The following is a 22,114-nucleotide window of genomic DNA, read 5'->3' on the forward strand; positions in this document are numbered from 1 at the left end:
CCCCTGCTGGCCTCTCCCTATAACCTTGCAAGTTTATCTGAGAGCATTTTTTTAGAATTAAACAATAAGTGTATTTGTTAGCAAGAATAAATAATTATGAGAATCCCAAATGCAAAGAGAGGAAAAAATGGCAAAATGGATGCTTACAATTTTGTGGCTAATTGTTGAGAGATTTTTTTGACGATTGTCTCCATGGTTTCTTTCATCCTGCCTGTGACAAGTTAATTTAAGTAATTAAAGTTACATCCGATGAACACTGTGCAAAAATTGAGAACTCTGATAAAGTTCCCTGCATTGTTCAGATTCCTGTAAATGTTAATTTTTCCCACAGAGGGAGTGAAGTCCAAGATGTGTGATGCTAAATCAGGGCCTGAGAATTTTCGTTATTTTCCAAAGCAAAATGGAAACTTGGCAATAAAATATATTTTTAAACTTCCATATCAAGTGAAATAGCAAACCTGACAACTTCAGATTTGCCTGAGAACTTATCAGAACCAAGCGACAGCCTGTGTTCTCATTTCCAATGGACACACTTTACAAGAAAAGTAGAGAGACCAAGAAAACATACTTTGTTTCTCGGCTGTCTAACATCTTTTTTTTAATAATGTGGAGCACATCCACCCATACACCTTCCAATAAGTAAATATATTCCACAAAGAATATGATCTTGGTGCCAGTAGCATCTTTGCAAATAACTAGCAACATATAAAAATAGAATCATCATCTGTAGTCTTTTTTGTTCTTTCACAACACCTGGAAAGAAGATGCTACCTTGCACCTTTTTCTCAAGGGGATATGCATCAAATATATCACATATAGATTTTAACCCTTGCTAGATGGTTTTTAGATACCAGGATCTCCTAACAGTACCTGCACAATTTACATCGAAACACATCCTTTACGTGTACATAAAGTGCCACCACACCAATGCTCACAACCTCAGCGTGGTCTATAAATCAGCTAGGTGCAACAGCATTCAGTTCAATATCATACCTAGTCCTCAGGTCATGCCTGCCTTCAATAATTATTCCATGCCTGAGTCTTATAAGTTTTATGATGAACACTTGCCTATCATGTGTTAGAACAAAATCATACATGGGTAATCACAATGTAACTTACAGACTTTACCTCAATTACCAGGATGTGACATTAATATGAAAGGTTGTGGCAAAGAAATGATTCCTCAAGCAAAGTCAAGTAATTACTTTTGTGCTGTAAATCTACCTCTGCTTTGTCTGAGGTTAAGGACATTCTACAGTCAGGTTGCTAGAATTGATTGGAGAATTTGTTTCTGCCAAGAGCTTAATTAGCAAAAAGACGTAACTATCAAGGAAGAATGGCCAAATAACCTGAAGGGCAACTGTTTCACGCAGAGGGTGGTGGGTACATGGAGTGATCTGCCAGAGGAAGTGGTTGAGGCAGGCACCATAACAGCATTTAAATGGCATTGGCATTCATGTACATGAATAGGAAGGGTTTAGAGGGATGTGGGCCAAACATTGAAATAGACTAAACTGCATTCTAAAGGAACTGCAGATGCTGGTTTGCACAAAAGGAGACAAAGTGCTGGAGTAACTCAGTGGATCAGGCAGCATCTCTGGAGAGCATGGAATTGTTAAGTCATAAGAAGGGTCCCGACCCAAAACAACACCTATTCATGTTCTCCAGAGATGCTGTCTGACCTACTGAGTTACTCCAGCACTTTGGCTCCTTCAATGGGACAAGCTTAGACCTTGGTCTGTTGCTGTGTTGTATGACTTCACCTTTCTCTAAATAGTCATGAAGGAGTGTGCCTAGATTGAGGTTGGCAATTGTTAACATGGTTTGTAAGTTTGTGGATAACTCCAAAATTGGTGGAATAGGAGACAGCGAAGAAGGTTATCAAAGATTACAACAGAATCTAGATCAACTGGGGAAGTGGACCAAAGAATGACAGGTGGAACGTATCTTGGACAAGGGGGAGGTGTTGCACTCAAGACAAAAAAGGGTAGGAGCTCTGGAGAGTGTTGTAGAACACAGAGACCTTGGAATAGTGGTACATGGTTCCCTGAAAATAGAGACACGGGTAGCCAAGATGGTGAAGAAGGTGTATGGCATGCATGCCTTCATTGGTCAGGGCATTGGATACAGAAGTTGGGATGTCATGTTATAACTGTACCAATAGTTGGTGAGACCACACTCAGTGTTGTACGCAGTTATGTTTGCTCAGCTACAAGAAGTATACCATTAAGCTAGAAAAGATGCAGAAATAATTCACAAATATGTTTCTGGGGCTGCAGTGTTTGAGCTATAAGGAAAGGCTGGATGGGTGAAGATTGGTTTCCCTGGAGCATAGTAGGTCGAGGAGGCACTTTATAGTGGTACATAGTTAGTGAATGGTCATAGTCCTTATAGAGGAGTTTAAAATAAGAAAGCAATGTTTTAAGGTGAGAGGGGAAAGATTTAAAAGTGAGCTGAGTGGTAAGTTTTTCACACAGATGGCTGTGGGTATATGGAACACTGGCAGAAAAGCTGCAAAAATAGACGCAATTGCAATAGTTAAAAGACACAACAGGTAAATGGAAGGTTTAGAGGGATGTGGGTCAAACATGGGCATTGGGACCAGTAGGCGGATAACTTGGACAACTTGAGCCGAAGGGTCTGTTTCTGTGAGTGTAAATCTATGTCTCTGTGACTCTAATTGCCAGAAACTCAAGGAAGCAAACATGAATCAAGAATGAGCTATGCCACACTTCTGTGAGCTCAGGTGTGCACATTCCACCTAAGAGTTAATTGTTCAGAGGGCAGATATAACCAGGCTTATTCTTCATACTGTAAATGGATCTCCATCTCAGTAAGGACAATTAAAGGTATGTGCCTCATTACTCTTTGGTTCTTCATGTTTGAAAGTCCGTAGCATTCCATTCAACAAATATTATCACAGAATGATAAATAAACAAAGATAAAAATTCAAGCACAAACTTTCCAATAGACTGGTGAGAGCCTTTGCATAAAGACATTAGGTCAATGAAGAGGTTAGTCGGCGTCCCAGTACAGTGACATTTCAAGTAGTTTACTTAAGCTGTGCAATTAAATATTTGTTAGTAGGGATCTCTACCAATGTTGACAATTATACAGAATTATCGGACTCCATTGCCAAAAAAACTTACGCAAGAGATTCAGAAATATTAAAGCATTATAGCAGATTTATTATATATCTCCCAAAGTTCATTATTTGGCTTAACATCAGCAATTAAACTTTTTTTTAGTTAGGGTGGTGGATGATTGAGGAAACCCAGGGTCCCTTTGTTTGTTTTCTTCATTTGATGTTTCCCTTTAAGTTTTAAGAGTAAATTTATGGGTGGAAAAGGAACCGAGCAACAAAAAAAAAAGGGAAGCAAACAAACAAACAAAGGAAGTCGAGGAAAGGAAGAAGCAGCCCACAATCAATGCTTGTGTTTATTACATATCAGTTGTAATGAGACACAAATCTGGGTTCAACATGTGCAAAAGATCTTTCCTGTGGGAAAGTACAAACAAGCAAACAGAGAAAATTCCCTCATTCAACGTCTTTACTCTGTATATGTAGATTTCAAATAATATCTGTACGGGAACTGTAGATATTGACTGTGAAGTACTTCCATGTGAATCTGTGCATAATGGGGTTTTTACTACTCTATGTTTTCTGTCTTCTATGAATTTGCCTTTAATTTACTTTAATATTTTAATTCCGATTATATTTTGGTGAATTATTAAATATCAAAGAAGGAAGTTACACATGCATTATTTTTTTTCTAAAAATGGCAACTCACATGCTCACAAAATAATACTGTCCTATTGACTCAGGAATGTTAGCAAAACATTATTTGGCTTCCAAATTCCAGTCTTGTGGTTTTCTGCCTTTCACAGAGTGCACGTCATCAGATTTCCAGATTTTTGCTAAGTTGTTGAAGATTGTTGAAGTTTGATGCTGAGAAGGTAAAATTACTCTGGGCAGTAGTTCTACCTTTGAATATTGTGCCTGCTGTGGGAACACTCCGCGGTTAGATAGGTTCCTTCCTTCCATGCGGAAGAGAGCGTGTGTTCAGGAGGCTAACTTAAAACTCCTCCCTCAATTTGTATCATAATCAAACAGAAAAGCAGAAATCTGAAATTATATTATGATTTATAGTCAAAATGCTAACAATTATCCAGTCCCTATTGTACATCCCTCACCTGCATCCCACCTGATGCCCTGAATATCACTTATTTCGAACTAAGACTATGCCTACCTTGTACTGTTGGTGTTGTGTCAAGCTGAGTCCCACAGTGTTCAGCTTCCATCTCGGGAATTACTGCATCTAAAAACAAGAAAATTCAATCAGTTGTGTCTTCTTTCAATCAGCTTTTAGACATTATTAAACAGTGATAGTTATCTATATGATGTAATGCAATGAGTCGACTCAAAACCAAGTGAGCTCTAAGTTGTAAGCCATTTTATCATGTGATCATTAATGAGCAAAAGGGTTTAGTTCCAACAGTTCAGTAACTCTATTAACCTCCGATCCCATCAAATCCACAATGTGCATAATGTTCCTTGGCTAATTTTTACACACATCAGAATGTGTGTGACTATAATTAAAATGTGTTCATTATGCATAATGAAAAGCTATAACACAATTTGGAAATGAGTCCAAGCCAAGTGCAAAAATCATTTAATTCATTTGTTATCTTTACACTGTGTAGTTTCCGGTATGACCGCACTTGGATGATGGGACCGGAATATGTTCCGACATTCAATCCTGGAGGATCCTGAGTGAACTCAATGTTTTGGCCACGATTAAACCCAAAATTAAACGTTTAGAATCTTGGTCAGCACTTAAACCAGAGCAATACTAACATATTTTTGTTGAAGGAAGCCTCAAAGCCCGATGATTAGTTTCCATGCACATAACCTTCACCAATATTGTTCATCAACCCTTTGTATAATTTGCACTTTCTGGATTTTTGAGCTATAATATTTAATTAAAAGAAATTCTATGTTTATTTGCAGCTGACAAAATTATCAGGGGAACAAATCAGCATATTATACTGCCTTGTGTCAGCTGTTTGTACAAATCTACCATCCATAACTGAGTAATCAATCATGATGCAACCCCTTATGTAAGGCTATGCAAAGAGCTCTCCCCATTTCCCCCCACAGCAACAGAAAATCAATGACCTTGAATTTATATTAACTAATGAACTTCAGAAAGCGCAGTGTCGTGGTTCAGTTAAACATTAAACCTAATTTGCCAAATAAACAACTCCACATGGCTAGTATATTAATAGTTACATTCTGTTATCTGAGCTTGATCTGTCCTCTATTTGCATTACCACAAAGGGAAATAAAAACCTCGACAATGCAAAAGGAAGAAATTGATTCACCTTTCAAAGAATTATTTGCATTTGTGTGGTAGCCACCCATGTTTCTACATGATGGATAGTGTTAGAAAAAAGTGTTCCCTTTGGCTTTTGATAAATTCCCATGGAATTGAGCAAGGTTTGGAGTAAGACATTCAGTACTTTTTTTATAAAGTGTATGTTCACATTCGTGTTACCTAATATTAGAAGCTCACTTTAATCAGTGCATTAACCAGTATATTCACATGAACTTACTTTTTACGCTCCCGTTGTGTATCTGTAATGATGTTTTAAATCAATTCTTCATCAGTTCAGACTGTAAACTGGATTAGTTATTTTACCTTTCATCTTTCTGCACAATTTCTGTTGGGTCTGCTGCACATTTCCTGCATTTCCACTAACAAGAGCAATGTTAACTAGAAAGTAATGATGAGCGTACCATTAAGCACCCTGAGACTTTCTGTGGATGTGACCTGTTGTAAAGCTTGTTCCACTTGCTCTCGTCGCTTTGACTCAAATTCCAGTGCTTCCTGTAATTTCCTCTTTGCCTTTTTCTCTTTCTTCAGTCGTTTCTGGATTGTTGCTGGAAATGTGATATTCAGATACATGATAATTGGATTAGTGTCTTTGTTTAGTTCTGAAAATCCACCTGGGTGACATCAATTCCCCAGGTGGATTGTTTATTGCTCTACATAGAATCGTGCATTATAAAACTTTTAACTGAACACATCCCTTTCCATTTTTGTTGAATACAGCAGAGCACTTTTTGAGAAGAGGTTTATAATGTTTGCAAATTTCAGCTCATTTTGTTTAAACAGTTTTCCCTATAAATTTATATTAGACTAGACCAAGTGCAGACCCGTTGGGTCTGTTCCCCCAACGTGCGGTTGGGAGGGTGGCGGCATGCGGCGTCACATACATTAACCACCCCCACACCCACACTTACTACCCCCCCACACACATGCTAACTACCCCCTTTGTTAATATATTAATATTATTAATTTGCTCCTTTTACCCCATAATCGCCCTATCTACTGACGCATAGCCCCCAACTCTCGGGCGCGTCTAGGGAGGGAGGAGGGGGAAAGGGAAGGAGGATGGGGAGAGGATGGGGGAGAGAGAGGGAGAGTGCGGACCTGAACTCGGTGAGCGGTCGGCTCTGATGGGGCTGACCTCGGGCGACGTGGAGAGCCACGGCAGCTCTCGCGTGACAATTCCCCGTGTCCCTGCGATCAACGGAGGAATTTCAGGTTTCCCAGAGGGAGTAACGCCCCGCGCGACAATAACTGCCGCCGCCATGTTGAAGCCGGTGACCGGCTGTGACCTCCGGTGACCGTCTGTGACCTCCGATGACCTCCCGATCTGCAGAGCATTTTGAGAACGGGGGGGGGGGGGTTGTAGTGCGCGGGCAGGCATGGGAGTCCAGATGCGGGAGGCGTGGCGCAAGTGTACTTGTGCTCGGCGCGGGGCTTTAATCCACAGCGGCGGGGGACGGCGCCTGGAGGCAGGTGGGCCTCGATTGGTCGGCATGTGGGAATTGTGATGTCAGCAGCTGGTGAGCAGCGTTTAGATTTAAAAGATTGAGTTTTGTGATCAATTTTATTCAAATTCTGTGGAAATAATTGACCAAGGAGTGGATTTTTGAACTCATAAGTTAAATCCCTACCGAAATGTTAAAAATCTCCGCGTTCTTGGGTCTGGTTTTCAAGGAGATACGTTTCACATGCATAATAATACACACACATTCACACACACACACACACATACACAAAACCACACACACATACACACAGTTTTAATAGGTATATGATAATCCCATCATTTGCAAAATTGTACAACCATGTCAATATATTCAAGATGTAATTCTGTATACACTCATGCTTTTAAAGTAGACTGCATGAGTTTTTGGAACACTGCTGCATTGTTGCAACAAATGAGGCTCCCTGCAAGAAAATTGCAAAAACTGGTAAAACGCAAGTCTACACCACATTGGTGTGTTTTCTTCTTCTTCTTGCTCTTCCATGATTGATGATCACTTGCCTCCATTCCAGTCAGGTGACAGCAGAATTCTAAGTGGGTATCGCAGACTTCCACAGGTTAGTGGCAGCTGATGGGGTGGGTGAGTATGTAGTTTGTGAACTCCTTCTGCCCTTGATGTAGGCTGTCTGTGCCTCCAATGCATGGGCGAGGTTCTCAGTGCCATCCTGAATGCACCTCTACACCGTGGGGGTGAGAGGGGAAGTGTGAGACTCGGGTGTCATGGCCAGTGGTTCTCAGGAGTCAGCTGAGATTTTGCATTTCTTCAAGTACACTTCAAACATATCTTTGAATCTCTTCAGTGATCCTCTTGGTAATCTCCTCCTCTAACAGAGTTTGTAGGTCAAGAAATAACTCTCCAGCCTAAACTCAAGACTTAGTCCAAAGCCTTGCAGGACATGACTCCTTCAGTGCATATCTGATTAGTTTCAATGGCATGAAGCTTTCTGCCTCAACCACCCTTTTAGAATGCAAGTTCTATACCCTGAGCACATTCTAGAGCATTTCCTTACATTTCTGTGAAATAAATTCTACTTCAACACTAAGTTGATATGCATGGTTGAGAATGAGACCAGATTAAATCCAGCACAGCTGATATCACTTTACTTTACAAACATAGAGAGGTATCAGTCACTAAAGGTTCATGTCATATGCCATCTAATGCATGGAGGGCAAAGAGGCTCCAGAGGAGAGGGAGAGTGCTCTACAATTTTCCGAAAGGAGTATTGAAGGGTCAATGAGTTCACCTCATGTGGGAAATCAAGTGTGCCAGGGGCAAGGTGGCCCACCAGGGCTGTCATGAGAAGTACCTACCAAGAGGTGTATCTTCCAAGAATGACAATCCCTGCACAATGAAGACATTTCATGATAGGATACAACATGCCAATGTAAGCGGCAAGAATCTAGTCACATTGCTGTCTTATGCATTCATCACGAGAGATACAAATCCAAACTGTTAACCTCACAGACTGCTATTACATCCACACTGTTCACATGAAGAGTGTCCACACCTCACCCTGCCACTTCTAATCTACTCCACTCTCGCCACAATTCCAAACCTCCAACTGTACACTAATAAAGAGATTATTCAATGTCCTTCATTACACCCAAAATAATATAGGGATTGGAGAGGGGTCACCACTATAAGAAGGGCCCTCAAGTTCAGAAGAAAAAGAGGGGGGGGGGGGGGGAGGGGTGATTTGGAGTATTACGTGAAATTAGAGAATTCAAGTTCATACTATTGGCTATAGTAGGCTACCCAAATGGAATATGAGGTGCATTTCTTCCATTTTATATGTGGCTCAATTCTGTTGAAACCAGATGCCCCTTTTCATGATTCCAGTATCTGTAGTCACTTTTTAAATGAATCTGACCAGGTATAATTATTAACAGAGTGATTACTATATCCCTTTTGTATAGGTCAACTTTAAACATCTTAGCTACCATGTCTGTTGCTGCATCATCATTAAGGTGTCTTGGATACAGCTTTTATGCGCAACTTCCTTATTTTATCTTTGTAAGACAAGCGGAATGGCCCTCACTTTTCCTTCTCCTGAGCAGGTTGCATAGAGGAGTAAAGGAGTGGAGGGCCCAGGTACCTGTGACGTGGGGTCTGTCAGCGGAGTTGTTCTCTGGTTTGGAGACTGGAATGCTGGAAATGAGGTTCTGAGCACTAACAAATTGTCATAACGTTGTCCATCTAATCCCCTGAGAATGTGCCCGCTATGTAGGTTCAGGATCTTGATGTTCCCCTTCAAAGCAACAGCAACACAGCCCCCATCACAGCTTCTCAGGCAATGCCCTCACCTGTGTCCTTCTACTCCTCTGGCCTTTTGTATCTGCCTCCTGGTTCCGAGGGATGAGGTCACTTCCTGCTCTTCATCTAGCACTTGATAGCAGTGTGATCCAGGCTACATAACCTCTATTGCTAGTTATTGCAAGGAATTCTCCATTCCTGCAGATAATTTGCTACAGTGCACACCCAGACTGATGAAGGCAGCGGAATCTCATCTTCAGGACACCAATGAGATTCCCCACGCCTGCTCTGGTACTTGTATGGCTGTCGATGTGTGTCAATACTCAGCTGGTATAGTTGGATTGCAAACAGCAGTGAGAAAGCATAGCAGTAGAAGGCAGCTCGAACACCCCAGAATACATTCCACAGAGTGGCACTAGCCACTGCAAACATGAGGCAATGTGGATTAAAAAAGGATAAGAAGTCAGAAAACATGACATTTGTTGGCCTAATTTCTTGTGCTCCAGGACCAGCTGGACATTCAGGGAGTGGAAGCCTCCATATTATTCATGTGAAACCCTACTGGAACATTGAAAGCCATTAATATGAGCGGTTAAATTTGGGGAGGAGCAAGAAGACAGAGTAACGAGTGAAAATATTTTTACGGTTGGAGAAGCTTACTGAGTTACTGAAGGGCAAGGGATTGAGGGATTTAAAAATAAAAGTGAGCATATAAATTGATTTATCAAATCATCCTTTTCTCAAAAGTCATTGAGGCCAGCGACAGCAGAATGGTCATATTAACATTGCTATGAAATCTCATTCATTGCTATATTAATTTTTTTATAAAAACATCTCATTAATAGATTCAGCACTGACAATTGATACAATACCCCCTGGAAACCAAATGCTGAGTTTCAAAAGGCAGGTTACAGTTCAATAGATTGGCGATTTCTGTCTGTAATCATGTGCAAGTTTCAACTGTAAGTGCAGAAGTACAGGATTATTTAATTGTGGCCATTAAAGCACTACCTCTTGCTCATTTCCCCCCATTCAAACATCATGCCCCACATGTGCACACACATATGATACATCAGCCAATGCATGATTATATATGCCCAAGATATATATCTTTCAGCAAAGACACTTCCATTGCCAGCAGCATATTCAAATGTTCAAAAACCTGGCCACTCCTTCTTCTCCCCTCTCCCAAAGGTATAAGGTATAAAGTATAGAAGTGTGAAAATGCACACTACCAGATTCAGGAACAGTTTCTTCCCATCTGTTATCAGGCAACTAAATCATCCTACCGCAGCTATAAAGCAGTCTTGAACTACTATCTACCTCATTGATGACCCTTAGACTATCATTGATCGGACTTTACTGGCTTTACCTTGCACTAAACGTGATTCCCCTATCATTTATCTATATAATGTAAATGGCTCGAGTATAATCATGCATTGTCTTTATGCTGATTGGTTTGCACGCAACAAAACCTTTTCACTGTACCTCGCTACACGTAACAGTAAACTAAACTGAAATTACCTTCTTGCCTAAAATTAGGTGGCATGGCAAAGAGCAGCGGAGTCAAACTTCAGTTCCTCCAAATGAGGTTAGCTAGATGGCAAAATTTCAGTGGAGTTCACTGTGGGAATGAGAGAATTTGTTGCCAATGTTTCTAAGTGGCAGCCAGTGGGACTAGCTCAACAAATCCACAAGCATGTATCTGATTCATCCAGGAAACTGACTGGTGCACACAGGACCCACACAACAGCACAGAACTGCTGAAATCTGCTGCCCACGTGTACCTGAATTGTAGGTGTTTCATTGCCCCAAAAGACAGGCCATACCATTACAGCATACAATCTCATTCTGAAACCCAAATACCAATGTTAATATTTTTTGATAAGACCTAATTGATCATACAATTACAGCAAATCTCACCTTCTATATATTAACCAAGGCATACCCACAAGCACGACAGGTTACATGAATTATCTTCTATATGGCAACATGAATTGTCTAGTGCTAATAATTTCTATGCCTTTAATTAATATCCATTACTTAGATAGAATTACAACATTTGCATGGAAGAATGCCTCTAATTATCTGCCTGTATCCATTAGTGACTCGAGCACAGTTCTTTATGCACATATTGAAGAGGCTTTATGCACAGTGGGGTACTTTCTTATGGTACAAATATTAGTGAAACTAGCTAGTGAATCAAAAAGGCCAGCAAACGTGACTGGAGTAACACAGAGTTGATTACGTCTTCCTTCACAGTTTGTTAATTCCTACTGTGTTAGAGAAGCTCTGGTGAAGACACAACAAATATCTCATCAGCATCAAGTGGCATGATTAAATCATTTGATTGCTGGTCATCTTGTCACCTCAGCTCTAGTCCTTTCTTCTAAACAAAGTCCAGATGCCACTCCTAGCTTCCAGAATGCACTGTAATAAACCTGTATTTCTGAAACTCATGCTGATTCATCTTGACTAAATGGGGAATCAAATGAGTTCCTTTTAATATCGCCCAACAGTTAAATCTGAAGATTCAAGACTTAACATATTATCAATTGAGTCCTGTTATATTGTTTGTTACAAATGCACACAACATATCTCGTCAAGTAAGGTCAATCCAATCAGAGGTAAGCTGTTTAATTGACTTTCATTGATTCTCAAAAGCATTTTGATTCGTTAGATCTAAGTATATTTTTACATTTGTTTGACTATAGCTTGTATCTTTTGACCAATGATCCCTGTTTCATTCTCTTCCTCTCCCCACCCCATCCTTATCGCAACCACTTAACTGGTTGGCTTATCTTTGCTTGTGAAAACGTGTACTTAGCCAGCTGGTAATGCCTTGGGTCTCAGTCACAACTTTAGTTCAAAGTAATGGGCCATTGGTCAGAGTTCACAGTGGACACCTGCATCTTTCTAGTACACCCTAACCAATGTCCTGGAATTTCCCAGTAAATCCAGTTGCTTCAGATGAGATGGAAAAGGGTTTACCTGTTGATTTCTGAGGTGCTCAGTGGGATGAAGTAATGTAGAATGTGTCTATATAAGGCTGAAGAGTGATCTCACCCAAATGTATACATGTTTAATGGTGCTATGGAGCAACAGTCTCAGGGTATCGAAGCAGTTTCAGTCTCACCAACTGGTTGTAAACTATTGCTTCTCAAAATTATATGCACCAGAGAATAAAATGCCACTGAGCCACATAAATAAATTTACTGCGGAATTTAGATGCAAATTTGTATGAGAAACAGATAGTAACTTTGTAAATCACTAATGCCACAGTTTGTATAATCGATAATTTAATCTAAGCAAAAATCTGAATTTGATGTGGAAATGATTATACCGCTGAAACTCTGTGAAGTGGGCAGTGGATTGATTTCATTTAGTATGCTCAACATCAAACTGTATTTGATATTCTGGATGCAGTGAGCTGGTGAAGTAATGTACAATGCTACACAGATAGGCTTTCAACAAAGATTTGCCATACTGCAGGTTCATCATCTCAGCAGCGTGTTTAGGGTAGTGCCAATTCAGAGGATGCAAGATGGAGCGAGAGTCTGAATTTTCCATCTTGTAATGCTTTGCCTAGTATCAATAGAGGCTACGAATAACAAACAAGCTGGTTACTTTCTTAATTTAACTGTAGTATTTCACATCAGGAGGCATCAATGGAAAACTAAATTTGTCTCTTATCTCATAAAGTAGTTGCGAACCAGACAATATCTCATAAACATATCTGATTAAAATATCTATTTAAAATTCAAGTATCTTATATAATTAATATGATATAAAACAGTTTTATCTACTGAAAATTGTCCAGTTACCTCTGCATATTATTGATCAACTCATGTCTGTATAATTTCGATCAATATGAGGAGCTGGACTGGCTTGGATAATCAACTCATCAACAATAATTCACCATCCATATACAGTACATTACACTTCAAAATGTTCACCATAATGTCAATCTTCTGCTGTCTATTTTGCTCCCCAGCATAATTTTCATGTTACATACTGAACATCAGTATCCAGGTACGACTTCTCAAAATGGATGCAGTTACACAGATTTCCAATGTGAACTGGCTGGACGACACCCAATTCCCCAAAACCACCACCTCCTCAGGGGATACACAATGCTGGTCATATCAATAAAGTTCGTATCACATGAAATAACTAAAAATCAGCCAACATTTCTTCCCTAAAGCAGCCTGGATTATGTCACCAGCTCAACCAAAAAACTGCTCAGAAGTCATTTGTAGCTGTGGCATTGCTGAGAAAAGATGGCATAATTATATTGTAAAATCGTTCAATAGAGTCTTGTACTATGATGCTTTTGCCCTGAAGGACATCAGCCTTTACCACAGTGGCAAAGTTTTCCTGCCAGCTTATGCAATTATCATTGCCCCGTATCAAGACCGTCTAATAAGGCAATTCAGACCCAGAGAAAGCACTATGTTTAATCCTGACACTGTTGCTTACATTCCATTTGATTACCATTTGAGACCAACCTCTATTGTGCTGTTCTGTTGTGAGTTGTCTCTCTAAGGTTTCTCTCATTTCTCTCTCCCTGAACAGCTCCAGCTTCAGTTCTTTCTTCTCCTGTTGTATCTGCTTCTCCTGCACACGAGCATTGTCAACAGCCACCTTCAGCAGGCCCTGTAAAACCATTGAACAGTTTCACAATGAGCCACTGACACAGTTAATATGCAATCCATGAAAGTCCTCAATACATGTAGAAGCTGGTGAATGTTTATTCAGCATAATTTCTATTTTCTTACATTCATTCATGCCTAAATTATGAACATTAACAGCTCAATCCAATACTGTATGATAACCAACTAGAAATAGCAGAATATTTTGCCATTTTCTGGTATGTTTTACCTTATCATAAGTTGCTCTATACACAACTGTTGATCTAATTATTATTACAAATGTATAAAAAAACATCATATGTTTTGGAAGAATAGATGATTTTCAAAGATTCTCTACCGTTTAGGACATGTTGGACACAATTGATCACAACAAATAATAGGGTTTGGGTTAGCGTTTGGAATTTTCACAAGTATTTATGGTGATATTAAACCTTTATTTACAAATGACCATACGATTTTCAAAAGTATGGTTTTCCATAAGATTACCATACAAAAATTACCATACAATTTTCAAAAGTAACCTGCTGTTAAATGTCATGGAAAATAAGTGTTAAGTGTAAAGCATTTTGCAGATCTTTTGCTTCTTATAAATTTACTGCACACTTTGGCCCCTTGTATTTCCAAAGTGTAAAATTCATTAGCTTAGTGATCCTAGTTGTCTTGCAGTATTCTTGTAACATGACAGGGATAGGCAAAGCAGGAAATGGTGAATAAATTGTGAGAGAGTTTATGGAAGTCTAATGGCACAGTCACAGGCACTTGAAAGCAAGAGAAGTATCAAAACGGGATGATTTAGTGAATAAGCAGTTAGCATCTACAGAAGTGCAAGGGCAGGTAATGCATAATCTGGTACAGATGAGTTAAGATCTTTCACTGTTAACAGGGGAAGGTAGATGGAGCCAGGATAAAACTGCATGAGCAAAATAATTTCAAATTAAGATCATTGCTTGTAAATCAAATAGTTGGGAGGTAGAGCAATTTTGCAAAGAAAGGAGCATCTCTCTCTCCACTTCCAAGGAAATGTAGGCCAAGGGATTTTGAGTAAATTGCATTTTGTGGAGAAGGACTATGAAAAGTAATGAAACTGAATATTGAGCCAGCAAGAGAACATTGCATTAACATGAAACTATTTTTTTTATAAACTACGTAAATTATTACAACACAAGTCAAACTTTAAAATTAACGCTTTAACCTTGGAAATATATACCCTTTTACATCATTTTTAAATTAGGCTTTCCAACTAAAAATAGGCTGGTGTTTGAAAATGTTATTCCAATGAATTTTGTAATTTTAAATCACCAAAGTAGAGTTTCATTAGACTTGGTTCATGTCAATGTTATTTATTATGCAACACATAAGATGTTGAATGGCTAATGATATAATTAATCATTATTAACTACAATTTTCCATATTTGTTGCATCACTGCTTCCCGTGATTAGATCTGCATTTTTTTTTGGTGGGAGGAAATTATGCTCATGCCTTGCACTGCTACTGAGTTCCCATCAGACACGATATCAGAAGCAGAAATGCAATGGGATAATTGAGGAAGTGTTTCCGATCAAACATCCAAAAATCTGAGGCCAGGGTGATTCTGTAACCAAATCCCTAAGTATATCTCACAAAGTATCAGTGTTATTTAGTTTAGAGATAAACGCGGAAACTGGCCCTTCGGCCCACCGAGTCTACGCCAACCAGCAATCCCCGCACACTAACACTATCCTACACACACTAGGGACAATTCACAATTTTTACCGCCAATTAGCCTACAAACCTGCACGTCTTTGGAGTGTGGGAGGAAACCAGAGCTCTCGGAGAAAACTCACAGGTCACAGGGAGAATGTGCAAACTCCGTACAGACAGCAACCGTAGTCAGGATTGAACCCGGGTGTCAGGCGCTGCAAGGCAGCTACTCTACCATTGTGCCACCCTGCCGCTTTTAAGGTTATTTGAATCTTAAATTAATTGAAAGTTAACTTACAGTTGTACCTAACCGCAGCAAGACCTAGTACATTCCGAATGTGATTTAATTTTCTACCAAAGGTAAATTCTCCCCCCCCCCCAGCTAAAAAGCTGAATGCACAAGCCTTCTGCCAGAGACAAGCTGTTTACACTTTGTGTTGCAGACTACACAGATCACAAGAATCTATTTCCCTGTGGACCATGGTGATCATACCAATATATACAAGGACTAAACTTGGTGAAGTTATGCAGCAGTTCTCAACCGCAGAAAATGCCTTGTTGCATTCAATAAGGAAAGGGATGCCTTGCATATAAGGATTTGTAAAAATGAACGTAAAAGGTAAAGAGATGGGGAACCAAAAACATTAAGTTAAAATAAACTGGAGAGTTTCAAATATGTGCAGTAAGCAGAACATGGATAAAGTAATCTCTGGCAGTATGTGCGCGGAACTGATAGATTCTGTAAGGCAGCAACTCGTCTTTGTGTATCAATAAAGATGGCGGTTGCTCTATAACTTCGAATGAAACATACTTCTGTGTGGACGACAGATTGAGTAGATGAAGAAAATGTACCTTTTAGGAGATCTGTAATGTACATTAGTTGTAAGGGGAATTGAAACCCGCAAATGCAATGTTCATTGACATGCAAGATGACAATTAATTCACAAAGGACACTATAACTTGAAATAGAATAGAGCTTCTTGAAATGAAACTACCCAGAATATTTGAAGCTTTAAAAGTTTATTTCAATAATTGATCCCCTGAATAAAAGTAATTATTTATCCTAATTTTTTGGGAGATTCAAAATCAAATAAAATAGTTACATTTGCAGAGGAGTTAACATAATATTTTGCAGTAAAAAGGTAATCCAACAAAAAACATTAAAATTCCTGGATTTATCAGTCATAGAATTTTTCAGCATGAGAAAAGACACATCAACGATCAAGTCCTCACCAGCCATCAATAACCCCTTTGCATTAACCCTACACTAATCCCACTTTATTCTCCCCATTTTCCATCAACTCCTAGATTTTTCCGCTCACCTACACACATTTAGGTTGAGCAAACAAAATCATGTTGTTACTACTGCCGCTGTCGTTCGTCGATACCTAGCAAGTTATAATAATTTTGCTGTAACTACAAGATGAGAAATCCTCACTCTCAAATTAAAATATTACTACAAAAGTAATATGCCTGATCCTTCTTTCTTTCCCCAGTTGCTACTGTAGCATCTGCTTGTTTTTGTCTCTGGGGTTGATACAGACTTTAGTTTTTGGTAAAGTACAATATTGCATAGAACCTGGACTAATACTTCTCCTGAATAAGGGTCTTGACCCAAAACAGCACCCATTCCTTCTCTCCAGAGATGCTGCCTGTCCCGCTGAGTAACTCCAGCATTTTGTGTCTAACTTCTCCTTAATCCATTTATACTGTTCTGTTTGTGCTAAAATTTTACCTGAATATTGGTTAGAAGTGTTTCTATTGAAGAAAGTCCATCAGCAAATAAGAATGGTGCAGGAAATCCTGGGGGCAGGACCTGCCCAGCCATGTGGAACTTCTCAATGCTGGTTCTGATCGTGGGCATCACCAGCTGAGTCTCATCTGCACGGTACAAAAAATGGCAATTAGTGAAATATATCACATTTAGAATACATAACAGTCAAATACAACCTGCACAATCCATGTTGAATGATGGTGCTAATAAATAAATAAAATAAGCTGCAGATGCTGCAAATCTCAAAAAAATATAAAGAACAGACTGGAAATACTCAACCGGTCAGGCAGCCCCCATGGAAAGAGAAACACTGCCAACAATTCAGTTATAACAAAGGATCTTGGACATGAAGTGTTGGCTCTGTTTCTCTCTTCACGGATGATGCCTGACCTGCTGAGTGATTCCAGTATTTTGTGTTTTTATAGTGAGGTAGAGAATAGGTTGACATCACCTTTATATATCTTGTTTACCAATTTTTCAACAGTCTTTCAATCACTGATTGTGTATGAGATTGTGAATGAGGGGATGGTTGCAGGTAACATGTGCAAAGTCCTGAATGCAATGTTACAATTATCTAAACAATATACAGACTGACCACCTTTCCACTTGTGTGGTGTACAAAAAATGTGGTTTGCCTCTTGTTTCCAGCTGATGAGCTGACTGAAAAGGTGAAGTTGTTATCACATTGAACAGGGGTTATGATGTCTGTGATTCTCCGTGGATTGTCACCTTGTCGTGGTGGAGAAACTTGTGTGGTCCTGAGATCCTGAGAGCAATGCCGTCTGGAGCTATGCTCCTGGTAGGGTCACCCATGGCGGTAAGGTCGAGGGAGAGATCTCTGACAAAGAGCAATCCAACCAAGACCTCAATGGTGGAACAGGCGGAGGATGATGGCTGACTTTAGTGGAGCGTCACAACGGCTGGGAAGGCAGGTGAAGGCTACAGCAGAAAAGGGTCCCCGGCCATCTTGGATTCCATGCCACTGGATTCTGACCCAGATCTGTCAAGGACCGTGCGCTGGCTGTCTGTGCACCAGTCTCCCCACGTTAAATAAAGTCACGCACAGGCATCCTCCATGAGAGGACAGTCATACACGTTTCTATATAATTGTATGTTAAATAAATAAATTTCAATCAGAACTCGGCCCACCTTCCCTGTAACTGAATTTATGGAATTCCATTAATATAATAGGCAGTATGTGCATTCTAAGAATTTTTCTTTCAAAACATTGATGTGCAACAACAAACAATCCACACTTTCTTGGGTGCTTGGCATGAGAAATATAAACACAACTCTACTGCATGCTTCCAAGAAGTATCCTACAAGTATTAAACTGATACATGATAATTTTATATAAGGAGCAATTTCCTTCAAGCAGATCCATATTTAATGACAGTGTTGTTTTAAGTTGAGCTAAGTTGCACTTACAATCATTGGCACAGGTATGGGGAGGTACAGGTACAAAAAGTATCTTGCTTGCAGCAGCATCACTGGAACATATTCAGGCAACACACAAAAACTTTAATTATAAAGAACCTGATAGTTGCAGGAAAGTAGCCATGCCTGAACCTGATGGTAAGAGACCACGTTTCTGCACCACCTGCCACATGGTAGCACTTAAAAGAGGGTACATCCCAGATGCTAGGGATACTTAATGATAAATGCTGTCCTCTTGAGGCAGTGTCTCATGCAGATCCTGTTGATGGCAGAGAGAGCTGGATCAATGATGGACTCGGCTGACTTCATTACTATTTGCAGCCTCTTGCAACCCTGTGTGTTGGAATTACCGTAATGCAACCAGTCAGGATATTTTCTACAGTGCATCTGAAGAAGTTTGTTAGAGGGTCCAGTAACATGCTGAATCATTTTAAACTAAAGGGCCTGTCCCACTTACGTGTCCTTGGCACGCAAATTATGCGACCTTATGGTCGCGTTGAGGCGCACGGGCATCGTATGGCCGCGCGGGGCCGGTCCCACTGAGAAGCGCGGAGGGGTATGTAGTTGTGCGCGACATCGTGTGGGGCTCCAACATTTTTGTAGTGAACAAAATCTTCGCGCGCCAACGGCCTGTCGTGGAACTGACAGCCAAAGTGGGACAGGCCCAAGACCCTGGCGCGACGCAACGTCTCACCTTCAACAGCAGCAGAAGCGGGCAAACGATCGCCGAACTCGGCCTGAGGCTCACGTCTGTTGCGGTCCGGATCCGCTCCCACTTCTACTCCCAGAGCGGGGCCAAGAAAATTAAAGATAGACACAAAATGCAGGAGTAACTCAGCAGGACTAGCAGCGTCGCTGGAGATAAGCAATGAGTGATGTTTCAGGTCAAAACCGTTCTTTTCAGACTGAAGAAGTCTCGACACGAAACGTCACCCATTGCTTCTCTCCAGAGATGCTGCCGGTCCTGCTGAGTTACTCCAGCTTTGTGTCCATATTCAAATGACGTCATACGCTCCAGACGGCTGTACGTACGCATGTAATCGCGCCCGACCTTCGCAGGACCGTCGCGGCTCAACACGACCACGAGGTCATGTAATTTGCGTGCCAAGGACACATAAGTCAGACAGGCCCTTAAGAAAATAGAGGCATAGCACCCTTCTTCATGATTACATCTATCTGCTGGACCCAGGAAGATGTTAGCATCCAAGAATTTGAAGCCAATAACTCTCTCCACTGCTAACCCACAATGAAAATTGACATTGAAAATTCTCCATTGATACGTGGTCCCCCGTCTTTTCCTTTCTGAAATCAATGATTAGTTCTTTGGACAGACACAAAAAGCTGGAGTAACCCCCTATTAGTTCCTTGGTTTTGCTGAAGTTGAATGAGAGGTTGTTCTTGCAGCATCATTCAACCAGGTGTTCCATCTCTCTTCTATACACTGACTCATCAACACTCCATAATTAGACATAAATTCCTTGCCTCATTAAAATAATTCTTCACCGTTAAAAATAATTTTTAATAATTGTAATTTCCCCACATATCCATGGGATATCTCTCACTTTTTAAGCCAGGTACTAATTTATTTTATCTTCTCACCATTCATTTGTACTCTTTGCTCTTTGTTCTATCCAAATACTGAGGCAAATCTGGGGAGTATAGGATGGAATAAAAGACAAACTGCTGGAAGAACTCAGTAGGTTATGCAGCTTCCATGGAGGCAAAAGAATGACTGATATTTTTGGGTGAATACCTTGCATCAGGTCTAAGTGTGTTGAGGAAATATAGCAAGTGTATAGAAACAAGAGGGAAGAACGAGACAGAGGCTGGAAGATGAGAGGTGGAACTAAAAGAAGGGGAGAGGGGGGTGACGTGCAGACAGAGCCGGATGGGGGAGGGAGCGGGGGGAATGTTCAGAAAGAGATATGCCTTCCTTTTTAGTTCTGTATATTAGCTATCTTCCTTCTACAGTCTCAGTCCTGAAGGAAGGTCTCAACCTGAAATGTAAACCACACCTCCACCTCCTCAGATGTTAATTGACCCACTGAGTTCTTCCATCACTTTATCTTTTGTTCCACATTTCAACATCAACAAAATAGTTTTGTGACTCCTGGCACAATATGGAGATGGATGCACATAAAGAAAGTGAGAGATACAAAAAATAAACTCCATTCTTTGAACCATTGTTGTCTGGCATGTTGGTCTAACACATACAGGGATTCCATTCTATGATGGGAAAATGCAGTGTTCACAGGTAGATAGGGTGGTCAAGATAGGGTGGTCAAGATAGGGTGGTCAAGATAGGGTGGTCAAGATAGGGTGGTCAAGAAGGCTTTCGGCACATTGGGCTTCATTAGTCAGACTATTGAGTTGGGACATCATGTTACAGTTGCATAAGCTATTGGGGAGGCCCCATTTAGAGTATTGTGTTCAGTTTTGGTCACCATGTTATAGGAACGATGTTGTCAAGATGGAAAGGGTGCAGAGATTATTTACCAGGATGTTGCCAGGGCTTGAGGGCCTGAGCTATGGGGAGAAGTTGAGAAGATGCTGGGACCTTATTCCTTGGAGCATGCGTAGATGAGGGGTGGATCTTATAGAGGTTTACAAGATCGTAAGAGGAATAGATCAGGAATAGAGGAATAGAAACAGTCTTTTGCCCATAGTAGGGGAATTGAGAACAAGAGGACACATGTTTAAGGTAAGGGGAGAAAGATTTAATAGGATTCTGAGGGGTTAAGTTTTTTCACACAAAGGGTGGTGGGTATATAGAGTTAGTTGAGGCAGGTACTATTGTTATGTTACGATACGATATGATAGAACTTTATTTATCCCAGGAGGGAAACTAATCTGCCAACTGTCATAAAACACAACAAGATACATGAAACATGAAATTAAAATGACGAGTGGAAAGTCCAGGATTGGGGATGTGCAAAGATTGGGGAGGGGGAGAGGGGGGGTGGGGAGGAGGAGGATGAGGAGGAGGAGAGGGAGGGGGAGGGGGAAGGGGAGTTGTACAGTTGTACAGTTTGATAGCCACAGGGAAAAAGAGACATTTGGACAGGTGCATGGATAGGATAGGTTTAGAGGGTTATTGGTCATGCACTGGCAGGTAGGACTGGTATAAATACAACATGTATGCCGGCATGGGCTAGTTGGGCCGAAGGGCCTGTTTCCATGCTGTATGTCTCTATGACTATGGTTGTTTGTAGTAAACTGGAAAGATGATACTCGAGTTCTAAGACTTAGATCCATGGACTGGAGCCTAGGTCACAGGAGAACGAACAGAAGGAAACAATCAGATGCATTTTCAACCATATGTGGACAAATTCACAGTATTCTGATTGCTGTGCTGAATTGAGGGCTGCTCCACGCAGTTGACAGTTATTAGGTTACAATGTGTCAAGTAGATGATC

General features: G+C 40.5%; 1 protein-coding gene across 11 annotated transcripts in view; it reads right to left on the bottom strand.

Annotated features, from left to right (window-relative positions):
• The window catches only part of dach2 (dachshund family transcription factor 2), a 363,969-nt gene that overhangs the window by 32,471 nt on the left and 309,384 nt on the right, over positions 1 to 22,114 (bottom strand). For 10 of the 11 annotated variants that reach the window (XM_033030408.1, XM_033030406.1, XM_033030405.1 and 7 more), the window contains 5 exons: positions 17,223 to 17,368; positions 13,663 to 13,810; positions 5,801 to 5,944; positions 4,251 to 4,319; positions 148 to 211 (listed from right to left, as the gene is read on the bottom strand). In XM_033030408.1, coding sequence (XP_032886299.1) covers positions 148 to 211; positions 4,251 to 4,319; positions 5,801 to 5,944; positions 13,663 to 13,810; positions 17,223 to 17,368 — 571 coding nt within the window. The remainder of the gene's footprint in view (positions 1 to 147; positions 212 to 4,250; positions 4,320 to 5,800; positions 5,945 to 13,662; positions 13,811 to 17,222; positions 17,369 to 22,114) is intronic. The other variant, XM_033030400.1, reaches the window with a different exon arrangement.

The sequence above is a fragment of the Amblyraja radiata genome, chromosome 12 (assembly GCF_010909765.2).
Source record: "Amblyraja radiata isolate CabotCenter1 chromosome 12, sAmbRad1.1.pri, whole genome shotgun sequence".
Classification (NCBI taxonomy): Eukaryota; Metazoa; Chordata; class Chondrichthyes; order Rajiformes; family Rajidae; genus Amblyraja; species Amblyraja radiata.